The sequence below is a fragment of the Prinia subflava genome, chromosome 3 (assembly GCF_021018805.1).
Source record: "Prinia subflava isolate CZ2003 ecotype Zambia chromosome 3, Cam_Psub_1.2, whole genome shotgun sequence".
NCBI lineage: Eukaryota > Metazoa > Chordata > Aves > Passeriformes > Cisticolidae > Prinia > Prinia subflava.
Window position 1 is genome coordinate 72669901 of NC_086249.1, and position 12693 is coordinate 72682593.

General features: G+C 40.2%; 1 protein-coding gene across 1 annotated transcript in view; it reads right to left on the reverse strand.

Annotated features, from left to right (window-relative positions):
• CD99 (CD99 molecule (Xg blood group)) overlaps nt 1–3817 on the reverse strand; it is a 32680-nt gene extending 28863 nt beyond the window's left edge. The window contains exon 1 of the mRNA XM_063392436.1: nt 3515–3817. Coding sequence (XP_063248506.1) covers nt 3515–3575 — 61 coding nt within the window. The 5' untranslated portion in view covers nt 3576–3817. The remainder of the gene's footprint in view (nt 1–3514) is intronic.
• Nucleotides 3818–12693: the final 8876 nt, after the last annotated feature.

Consider the following 12693-nt stretch of genomic DNA (forward strand, 5'->3'; position numbering starts at 1 on the left):
TATCATTGCATTTTCTAACACAGCTGACACCTGATGAAATTCAAGATGATTGCAATGAGAAGTTGAAGACAGCAAGAGTTAAAGCAGTCTCGAGCACAGGCGACCCAATCATATGAACCAGAGTAACATCAGGAAAATACTGAAATTGGTCTTGGCTAGATGGCAGTAGGCTGAGTCACACCTAACTCTTGCCAAGTCAAATTACTGTAACTAAGAGTTACAGCTTAAGGAAAACCTAAGGATTGTTGCAGTGACATCATTTTGATATAACAGTGCAGTGGCCATTTTATGTAACACCACATAAAAAATTATTAGCTGTTTCACATTAGAGAAAATAGATGGCGAAACAAGTGCTGCATTTTTAAAGTTCATGCTGCCATGTATGCACTCTAGCACTGCTGCTGAAATGAAAACTATGTGGTGGTTTGTTGGCTAAATACTGGTTTTGTTAGGGTTTTTAAAATCAGATCGAACAGGCAAACAACTCCAGAGCCCACAAAGCAGAAGTCAGTCTCCAGGAGTCCCTGCAGCACCTCCCTGTCCCAGCTGAAAGCTCCATCTACTGGATTACAGACAGGATCATTTCACCATCTTTCATCCAACTAGTCATCTCTCTCAACACTGAGTTGCCTCAGCAAGAAGTCAGGAGCACAAATGTCTCCCTCCCTTGCCCTGGGCTCTCTAATTACAGAGGTCTTAGAAAGAAGAGATCTCCACCTGCACTTCACCCCAGGCTACTGATCTTAACACACGGGTACCTCATTTTCCAGGCTGTATTTTGCTCACCTCCAGTTGTCCTGTGGCAGCTGTGTTTCAATCAACAAGCTCTACCCAGTTCTTCCAACAGATACTTAAATCATATATCCCTGCCCAAACTCCAGGTCCTCAGTAAACAGACAGCTTCTAATGCCTTGATCTTTCTACAGCAGATAAGAGAGACTTTTGAGCCTTGTGTCTGAATGCAGCAGTTTTTTGCTGCTCGTCATGCACAGAATCACAGAGAATCACTGAGGCTGGTTTAGACCTCTAAGATAATAAAGTCCATGTATGGGAGTATCATGAAAGGCTTTTTCGTTTGTTTGATTCTTCATCTGCTATGGTCTTCATACACATTGTACAGAAGTCATGCTGCATTGTATTTTGAAAACAACAGGCCTCACATTAGACACCGGGCTAACCTGATGATTTTGCAGGTATAAGATGGCTGAGTTGGTCTCACACGTCACAGCCAGCCACAGCAGGAAGCCTCCTGCCCCTACCTCATTTCCACTCTCCCATGCTATGCCCTGCCACTCCCTTGTGCTGGCAGGAACACCCATCAAACACTCTGCAGAGCAAATTCAATGCAGATTAGTCATTTGCTGACTTATCAAGCTGAATCTCTCTGTGCAGCCCTCAATGGGCACCAGACCAAAAGAAGGATGGAGAGAAACAGAGATCCCGCTCCTCACCAGGGGCATGTTGTCACTCTGCCTATAGACACTGGTGATATAAAAACATGCATTCAACTTTCCTATGGATATAGCCCCAGTGGTATCTCAATTCCAGCTTTGCCAGGCTGGCAAAGTTCATACTTGACACACAAAATAACACTTAAATAGCAGCTCTGAAGTTAAAACTGTGAGCTCTTTCTCTAATTAAGCTAAAATAACACAGTTCACCCTTGCTTAATAATAGATTCAAATCCTTGTTGATATTTTGAATATTGATTTAACACTGGCAACTTTCCTGTGCCTAAGATGGATGATCCTGTATGAAGTCATCAGTCCAGAGTACAGATTTGATTGCTTGAATCATCAAAGTAGGCAGTCCCAGTGAAACCACTCAACTCCACACAATTGCATGACAGCTGAACTGCTGATAAAGCAAGACCCTTAACTTACTATAGCAGTTCTATAAAATTCAGACTACAGACAGCCCACCAACAGTGAAATTAAGTTTTTCAAAAACATGTAATTCACGTTTTGCTTTTGTCATTTACAACTGAATGAGCACAAATCTGAAATTCCCCTGGAGGGCCCCACCCTCTGCAGGCTGACATTCTCAGCAGTTCTCAAATTCTTACACATTTTGTTTAAGGAAAAAGTGTCCAAACTAATTATAACCTATCTACTCAGATTGCATTATTGACATTAACCACTACTCATATAAATTAACCGGCTTTCTAAAAGTTATTAGCTTAAACTCTAGTATCATTTTCCTCAGAATTTAAAAATAAAATCCCTTAGAGGCAGTTGTTGTGCACCTTCCTTTCAGTAAAACACAATCCAGACATCTCTTTTCAATTCCATACCTCTTGGCAAACAGTTTAGGAAGACTGTTTCTCAGTCACCCCAAATACTTTCATGTGTTAAGAGCATCACAGCAAAGATCTTGCTGTCCATGATCATGAGGACTGCATGCACAAGTAGAGGAGAAAGCTTTCCACACCAGTAGTAAGATGACAAATGTAAGCAGCCTGAGTCATCTATCAGTTTTAAAGGTGGTTTCTGTAAAATTGTACTATTTTTCCAAGAGTTCAGCTTTTCTACAACCTGCAAATCAAGACCACAATAGGGCCACAACACAACTGAATTCAATCAGCCTTGCCGTCAAACTGCTTATCTGGTATCGTGTGTGCACTATCTACAGCTTCCACTCAATGTTAGGAACATGCATTTTTTCCTTCTCTTTTACAGTGAAGTAGACATTTAAGATTTGAGGTGTCGCTTTTATGAAGTACCTGAAAAAAAAACCAAGTCATACAAATGGGAAATGACAGTTTGGACTCATATTGCAGTTCAGCACTCCTCCGCCTGGAAAAAAACCCTCCCTACTGGGGACTTCACTACTTTCTCCAACCCTAACTGTTTCTTTTTATCAAATACTAATGTGCTATTACATACAGACTTTTTTGATCAGATTTCAGTAAAGTCGTCCCTGAAGCAACGAGAAGCTTCTTAGAAAACATACCAGTGTGTTTCACGCCGCGGTTTTACCAGAATTATTTTTTAAACGCTGTCGTGTGACAGCAGACTTTCTGGTGAGTAACTATCGATGCCCTGGGACTGCCGTAACTCCGCTTTCTTTCCTAAAATGGAAGCTGCGCTCTAGCCGAGCTCCCCAGGACCCGAAACCCTCTTCGAACCTCCTTCGAGGACCACCCTGCACCCAAGGGCCCTACTGGGGCGAGGACTGCCTATTCGCCGCAGATGATAAACCAGTCAGCCTCCAGTGCGCAAGGCGGGAATTTTCTAGCGAGTTAAATAAGAAAGAAGAAGGAGGAAAAAAAAAAAAAAAAGAAAAAAAAAAGAAAAAAAAAAGCTGGAGGGAGAGAGCTCGAGAGCTCCGTTTCCCCGGTCTGGACCCCGGTCTGGACAGACGGACAAACACGGCTAGCCGGGGACCCGCCCGGCCCCCTCTCAGGACCGCTTGGCCGCCCCGCAGCACCGCTGCCTCGGCCCCGTGCGGAGCGGCAGCGCTCGGCCGCCGCCCCCGGGGCTCAGGGCAGGGGAGCGCTCCCAGCCCTCCTCACCTCTGACGGAGACCAGGACGGCGAGGAGCACCGGAAAAAGAAGAAGCCTCCAGGGCCGCATGGCTGCCCGTGCCACAAACTCACTGACAGACACACTGCACGGCCTTCCCGACAGCCACTCCCGGCACGGCCGCTGCTGCTCCAGAGGCGGCAAAGGCGGCACCGCCCCGGGCCCGGGCACGCCCCAGCGCTGTCGGGCCGCCGCGCCCCGGGGCCCCTCCTTCCCGCGGCGGGGGTGGGACAGCCCCGGGACCCGGCTGCCGGGGCCTCCTGCAGCTGGGTGTTCACTGTGGGCCCGCAGGGGCGTTGGTCGTATTGCTCAGCACTGAGTGCTGCCGTGCAGCCTGCCTGCGAACCGAACGGGGCGCCGAAAAGAGGCTACGGGGCTTAAACGCTGCTCCCAGGTTTTAATAGCAGAGATGAATGCTCAGGTGCTCAACTGCTGCCCTCTCTTAACCCGGGCACTCCCTTTCATTGCTCTTCCTCTGGGAAAGTTACCCAACAATAAACACACCGGGACACCTAACAATGCTGTCTATGGCGGGCTTGCTTTTTCTTTAGTCAGAGGAAAATAGTTTTGAGGTTTGTATTTGACACGTACGCTGAGCTGTGTTGAGGGGCATGTACGAAAAATATACTGCCCCCAAATCCTGGCTGTTCAATTGCCAGGTATCCTCTGGTTATTGACTAGATAATAAACACAATAGTGACACGCACAGAGTGATTTAGAAGGTAGCTGGTTATGTACAGCTGACTTGGATTCAGTAGCCATAGACCTATACTTTCCTCAGAGAGGTCCATATCTGTTATTTAGCATTTGCAGGACCTTGCCAGCTGGAAAAGTGGAATGTCAAATCATTGTCATCAGTTCATAAATTGATGGATGTTTTTTTGTTTTTTTTTTTTTTTGACAGTGTCTAATCAGTTTATTTTTAGATTTACTCTATGGCAGAGAAGAGTTTATGTTTAACTGTACTAATAAAAATTAAAATTTAATAAAAATTAAAACTTAAAATTCTACTGTGTTTTAAATTAAGGTTAAGCTTTTTGCAGGAGTAGTATTGAAGTCAACATTATGTAGTAGCTAGCAGCTCCCATTTTTGCCAGACTCTAAGCCTAGAAGGTGAGATTGAATACATGGACATGCATTGTGTGATCCATCAGTATGGATCTTGCCATTAATGCTATGTGCACATACACAGGAAATTATTAATGTTGCTGAAAGAATGTCCTTTAACAGAGTGTTTATGGTTGTTGTTAAGAATCACCTAAGAAGCTGGTCCCTTGCCAAAAAGAACATGCATTGGGACTCCTTAAACTACTGCACACTTATTTAATCAAACCATACCAAAACATTCCGCTTGCCTGAGAACTGCAGAGCTAACAGAGAAAACCTAATTATCTCACTGATAGTACCATGTCAGAACAGGGCCCTGTAGCTTCCTGTTGCCAGAATTACTCTTCATCAAAGCTGCCTTCTTCAAATGAAGTAAAAGCAACTTCCTGTTAGAACAGACATGAAATAACTACACTTTGTACACTTTACAGCTTCTGTTTTCCACTTGGTCCAATCCTTGAAGCAGGGGCACAACTAGGTGGCACTAGCCACTTTATGGCTAATAAATTTTCCAAATTTATAAATATCTGGTAATTTTTTTGTCAATTTTACTAATCTTACGATCTGAAAATTTCACTGATATTTTGTGAAAATGTGGTTCCCAATTTGTTGTTACCAGCCCTTCTATGTGTGGACTTGATTAGAATTTGTTGTTTCACATGTAAAGCCAACTCATCTGTGAAAAATCAAAATCATTTTGTAATAAGGCTGGTTTTCCTATTGTGTGAGTAATAGTGGTAATCTGAAACTCACTTCTTCCAGTAGCACCTATCTTTGTCTTGCCCAGCCTGCAATGGTTGTCCTAGCAGGTCTTTTACTCTCTCTGTACTGTCCATAGCCTCTACCAGGAAGTCTCTGCAGACAGCGTGGGTATTTTTTCTGATCTGAAGATGCTGTGGTAGGAGAAAAAGTTGCCATATTGCAATCCCACACCATATGGCTTATTTCTAAAGAACATTAGCTTTAAAAGATATGCATGGTCTGTGGTTTGACCTGAAGAAAAATGTGTCTTTATAGAGCATCACAATGAAGGCTGGAAATTGTAAACCCAGGTGAAACTGTTCAAACTTGGAAAAAAAATCTGTGGTGTGCACAGCTGAAGAGCTATCTCTGAGCTATGAAGGTAAATGTTCTTTCTTCTCAGTTTCCCCCAATTCCTCTTCTGAGGTAAGATCCTTGTAGCTCTCTTACTGCCTCACCCTAATTTTTTTCCCCTTTTACCTATGAGTTTTCAGCCTTGCCAGAAACACGATAGCTTTCCAGATGTCCAAAGAAGCAAAGACAAATAGATTTTTGTTTGCTAAAAATCAGATCTTCATGGTGCAGTTAAAAACTTATTGCTCTGTTCCTCAGGGACATGCTTTGCAATCAGAGGGCCACAGCCACTGTGCATGGATGGTGAAGCAGATGGACAAAGCACTAAGGAAAAAAGAAAGGAGATGGGCAGGACTGGCAAACTATGCTTTGAATCATGTTTGTGTTCAGTTACTGCTATAAAATTGGTGTGAGCACAAAAATAATCCTAGAAAATATGTTGCCTTTTTTGCTTTTACAATTCACCAGAATCTGCCAATACACTGTAATAATTATATTTCAAATGCAATGTTTCTGAGGCTAAGAACACACATCCAAGGAGTGTGTTTGGGTGTGCTGATGCCATGGCTCCATCTAACAGCATGTATTAGAAGAGTATTTGCCATAAGTATCTCATGTTTTTTACTCATTCGGAAATCAAACTGAAGGGCAGGGTTTAATTTCTGGTTTCTGTCACGGCATCTATTGAAGCATGAGCTCTGATGTTTAGGTTTCTTCTCGCTGTGAGGCTATAAATGTTTACATTTGTATATACTTTTAAATTAAAATCAAACATGTAACACCTTATTTTCTCCAAATGTTTTCATATTGAGCTATGAGAAGGGGCTAGTTCCACCAGCAAAGTTTCCTGTAATATCTTATCAGCAAGTGAAGTTTTAGGGCCACAAACAATCTGATATGGTATAGTCAGTCAACACAGTCATGATGTTTTTAAAAAGGATTAAGTATAATGAACTTGTTAAAAACATAGTTAAGCCCTATTTGATCTTTAGTAACAAATTGTAAAGACTATTCAGTTTTGTTTGGGTTTCGTTTGGTTAGGTTTTGGGTTTTGTAAAAAAGAGTGACAGTAGTATTCCCAATTCTAAAGCTATATTCAGAATGAGCAAGAGTCCAAAGAGCCTCCAGAATCTCTGCTGGCTCTCCCTTGGATGCTATTTTCTGATGCTCTCTGCCTTGCAGGACAGGAGAGACATTAAGATACTGCAGCCTAGGTGTTTCTTCCCAAGGAAGCAAACTCGATTCCTCTAAAACCAGCTGCTTGATAACAAATAGCGCTTCAGAAAGGAATTTTTGCAGGTGATTCTGAACAACTGCAAATTACCTGATCTTGACCACCCTGAGCTTTTCCTGCAGTAAATGTCCTCTTTCTGCTGGCACCTCTTGTTCCCTCCAGTAGCAACAAAAATTGTAGTGTGCTTACATGATTTTCAGGACTGGCTTTCATACTTTGGCACCAAGGTCTATGCAACTGAGAGCCCATCTCCTCTAAAGCTCAGCTCATTTCTCCCACTATAAATACCAGCTGGGTATTATTTCCTTTTCAGATTCTCCCCACATATTTTTGTACTTTGTTTTGTTGGTTTTTATCTTTCAGTAACTATCCAAATACCTTTCTATGGCCAAAGTCTATTACATACTTTTTCATAACAGTTCATAAAAGGAAGTACGATTTTTAGATAATTTTTTCTGCATACTGATCTACATTTGAAGGGACATTAGGCAAAAAGGTGTTTATAAAGTAACTGTTATTTTATGACATGGATGCCATTCTGTAAGAGAAAATGCAGTTTATTGATCAATGAAATAATTTATATCTCTTAAAAGTATTTTCTTAGTAATATGGTATTTTATCTGAAACAGAGAGATATTGCTTTTCATACACACCTTTAAAAAAACAAATCCTGTAGCAACAACTTTTAACATGTTTTTTCTTTAACTCCTGTTTTGTTAGACTACAGTATGTTCACTGAGTTCTAGTCAGTTGAGCTTTTTGGTATCTGGAGAGACATTTATGGCAGTTTTTCTTCATAAAATATGAGCTAGAAATATCTAGTCTAGTGTAAATTCTGAAAGCAGTCTGGTTGTAGCAGTAGATGGTTTAGACCTCTACACAGGCTTATAAATTATAGTGAAAAGATTGTTTTAGTGTTTTTGGGTTTTTTGGGTTTGTTTGCTTGTTTTTAAGTTAAAGACTTTTAAGCCTGGCTATAAGTTTTTCCAAGGAAAGTAGAGTAGGTATTTTGCTGATAGGAGCATTTGATTTGTCTAATAGCGTTTCAGTTTTATGCTAATTGTATAAACTTGTCTTTGTATTCAGCTACAGACATTGGGGTTTCATGGTTCACTACATATCTTTTGAAACCTGTTTCTTCTATCTCTTCATTTTACAATCAAACTTTGAGTATTTTAAGTCATTTTTATGTAATGTAAATATTTGACTTACTGGAAAGAAAATCTGGAATACCTTTTCTCTCTTTTTGGCAAAGTGACGTATTTAGTACTGAAATGTTTGTTCCTTTTGAAAAACCTCTGATATCCAATTTTTTCTTTCTTTTTGTTTCAAGAACAAAATAATTAAATTTTAAGATGGTAACTTTATGCTGGTTTTGTATGTTATTTCTCCTGATACAAATTTCTGCATGTCTCTGATCTTCAGAGAGAAAGGAAAGAGAAAACTGACTGAAGCAGTTTTAAACAGATGAGTGCCACATTCAGTTTATACTGTTTGATTGAGCTGCATCCTTCCAAGTCTAAGTGGATGTGATTTTGGCACTCCTGACATATATTAGAAGTCTTTTATTCTATAAAAGAGGAGTATGTGAGTATATGTTTTAGTTGTTCAAGTACTGCTGCCATTTGCCATATCTTCTAAACATTTCCTATTTAGAGCTTTTGTTCCCAATTTGCATTTTCTCCTCAAAGGAAAAATAGCTCATTGTCATAAACTGTTATATTCACAAGAAGTAAAACAGAATTGGAATGCCTTCATATTCAATAACAGAGCAATGTTTGTGGTATTCCCAGTACTGACATTGTCTAGACAGTAAAAAAAAGGGAGAAGGTTCCTTTATTCTTGAAAATCTTCCTTTCAAGTCTTCATGTCTCACTGTTTCAGAATCAAGTTTCCTAAAACATCCTTCCCGTAAGAATGGAAGGAAGCAGTCGTACATGCCACTCCTGTGTTCCACTCCTTCTTGCCTCAGGGATGCATCACAGTGTAACCAGGGCTTGTTAGGGCTTTCTGTCCTGCATGGCCTCTGATCCATGCAGCTGCAGCCTCCTGCAGTGTGGGCCACAAGGCACCAGGGACGTCAGGTGGATCCGTGGCCCTTGAGGGGCTTTTAGTTTGATACCAACTGTATGAACTCGAAAATGACCAGAATTTAGGAATTCCCAATGAGATAATCCCAGGTTATGTGCTGTGCTGATGGCTAGGGTTAAAAAAACCCTAATTTAGAACAGGGAATGAAACTAAGGTTTAATGAATGCTGATTATTCTTCTATGGTTTGTTGTCTTCTGTACCTCCACCTCTGTTATGTAGGATGAGTTATGTGACTGCTCAGTTTCGTAAACACAGTGAGGGTGTAGCTGAATTCTTGAAAGAAGCCAGCAGATCTGACAAATATGGCAAGAATTTAGCATTCATTTGTGCAGGCATTTTGTTCATAATGACTTGTATATATGCACACAAGATTCATCACATCAGGGCAAAATCTTTTGAGCTCCACTGATAAAACAAAACCATCTCTGTATTCCTTGCTTAGATCCCCTTCATTAAAATGCTGTGGCAAATGCTGTTGGCAACTTCAGCTATCTACAGCCTGACAGGAATAAACTATTTTAGTCCTGTGTTGCAGCTGCTCCAGTATGTTATGAAGTATACTGTTGTTGCCTTTAGCCTTAAAGGGGCTATAGGAAAGAGGGGGAAGAACACTCTGTCAGGGAGAGAACAAGGGGTAGTCTAGGGGAACCTGATCTAGCAGAAGGTGTCCCTGACCAAGGCAAGAGGTTGGAACTGAATAGTCTTTAAGATTCCTTCCCATCTAAACCATTCTATGATTTAAGCTTTTAAATTTATGCTTCAAGCCCAAGCACAATTTGAAAGACAGTGGTCTTTGTATCTGCATATCCTGGCTACAGACTCAGTGACCAAAAGAAAACTCAAGTCGTGTATGTGTTGGGAAAGATGTTTCATTTGGTGGCTGTTCACAAAGATAGGAAGACACTGTTATAGAAAAGACATAGTTATAAACATGAATGAAAAATGGCTGTGAGAAACTTGCAGTGCTTTAAATATGGGAATACCCAGAAGCTATGTGAGGTCAGGCACAAGAGAACTAAACACATTGCTAGTCGTGCATGGTCTGAGGAACAAATGAATCTGAATAGTCAAAAGTCCTCTTAATGGGGTAGGTGTTTGAAAAGATGGCTAGGAAACCATAATTCTTATTTCTCTTTGAAAATTTTAAAATTCTCCTTTCAAAAATAATTTTCAGCATTTGAGTGTATTTCCTGCTTTGGGATCTTTGTTGTGGTTTATCTCATCATCTGTTTAGGAGCAGATGACACTCAGTGTCTTTGTGCTGCATGATCAGCCAGCTCGTGAGGTTCCCTCCTCAGCCCAGAGAGCTTTTTTCCAGATCATGACACAGAAATACATGTCTGTTCTTGTGCACCTTGTTGGTGAAAATTAGTTGGGTTCCTGAGTTTGGCTCCCAGAGGAGGGCTGTTAGTATCATTTTCCATGCAGTCTGTACCAGAGTGGTGGAAGGAAGGATGATAGGGAAGTCTAGATATTTATCTGGGTGGAGAAAGCAGAGAGCTCAGAAGTTGCTGATATTGATATTGTGGTCCAGCTGAGAAGAAATCAAAAGCAGTTAAAATTATTATATGACTCAGTTTTCAGGGAGTGATAATATATTGCACAAGTTAATCAGTTGATTGATATTTAGACTTTTTTTTTTTTTTTTTTAAACTTGTGATTTAAATTTAGTTGAAGGTCAAGAGTAAAACTGTAGGTTGGGGGTTTTCTCCATACTACAGGGGGAAATAGTTTTTCCTCCAATTCTCTACTAATTATTTGCTTCCTTTTCACTTCTACCTTTCTTCCTTTGCATGCAAAATAAAAGCATATATAACAGAAAGGCACTTAGTAAGGCTGAATAATTAAAGTTTTCTTTTATTTTTCCCTTAAAGGATATTTTATTAATAAAATATATATATTTATATGTGGTTTTGTTGCTAATGCTGAGATCTAGAGAGGCAGGTCTACACTTTAATTCTTATCAAGAACATTCACAACTGTATCTTTATAATATCTTCCACTTATTATCTAAAGAAAATAAGTAAGTGCAGCTTTCTAAAGTAAAATCATAATGTCCTTGACTGTCTAAATTTTACTGCATTGCAAAATTAAAAAAAAAAAAAGATAAATACAAGGCAAAATGGGAAACTGGTATGTATGTGAAATACAAACCACACAGCTGGAAGACCCCCTTTTCCTGCCTGTGAAATTTAAGAAAAGCCGTTAAGTCAAACAATACAGAATTTTCCATTTGAACACATAAAATTTGAGTTCATAAAACAAACTAGCATAACTCTTCCTGCCTCGGGAACACTAGCTGTGAATAACTTCTCCACAGAATGTAAGAAACGTGGAAAGCAGGCGTCACTTGAGAAAAATAGCTCATGCATTTGTCATTCCCACATCCATTTTTGTGACTCATTTATTTTTACGCTGCTGTTTTCTTAAGTGCCCTGAGCACTATCAGAAAGCTTAAACAAATGACAGAAAATCCTCTTGCCTTTTTTTTCCGGGAGTGGAGTGGGAAATTGGAATGACGTCTTATTTGTCCTGATAGAGCCAGATTTTCACTTGTGGGGCTTGTTATTGCCAGGTTTAAAAACCTCAGTTATTATTCTTTGCTATTCTTATCATTACTTTACCTTCTTTTCCACAGATACTATTCCATTTCGTTTCCTTGTCTCCTTCTTCTGTATCTGGGTATTAGGAAAAGTATGTTAGACTTGTGCTTGCTGTAAGCTGAAAGCACTAGACAGGAGTCAGCAAAGGAATTCACCACAACTTTAATGTTAAGCACCTCCAGCTATGTCTGGTGCTATGAAGTCAGAGAGGAGAACATGATGAGAGTGAGATTAACTGCAGACCCTTCCCCTGCAGCCTTCTAATGTAAAATCTGAAGCTATATGCTTGCCAAGATTTAAAAGAAGCTAAAACTACATAGTGATATCAGATGTGGAGAAGGGATCAAAAGCACAAATGTATATTGATGAGGTCTTGCATTGCTACTGACTACGCTGCATCTCATTTGTTGCCAAACCCTAATGACTGGGATGGTTTGTTATGCTCAGCCTGCACTGTTAAGTGCAGTGACAGTCTTCAGTACTTCAAAACCAGATAAGGAAGTGGAACACATCAGTTGATCATATCTTGTATCTCAGAAGGGCAGTAAAGTTTATAGATCTGTAAAGAGCATTTCTACCATAATTATGTATTTTATTATAGATGGTCCCCAGTTCTAGTTAGCATCTGCTGATATATGTGCAGTGGAGAATCTTTTTAAAGGTACAAAATACTACAGAACTCTATAATTAGTTTCTTCCTGCTTATTAGTAAGAGCTAATTGTGTGCTCACATCTGTGCTTTGTGTGCCAAATATATATTTTTACCCTTCCCTCCAAATGCATCCTGTTAGCATGGGTTCCTACAGCAGACTGCCATGTAATGGCACACTGGGGACAGCTGTGGCCTGTGGTTTAGATGAACATTGCAGAAAGGTAGAGAAGGGTGGCCTTAGCCTCTCTCTGTGAATATTCTGTGAGGCACTGTGATTATGAGGAGTAAAATGTCTTTTTATAATTAAAGTAGCCCAGTCTTACAGACCTCTTCTATATTAGAGTACAGAATATACAAAATTATTTTTGGTTTGCATAAAGGTTCAA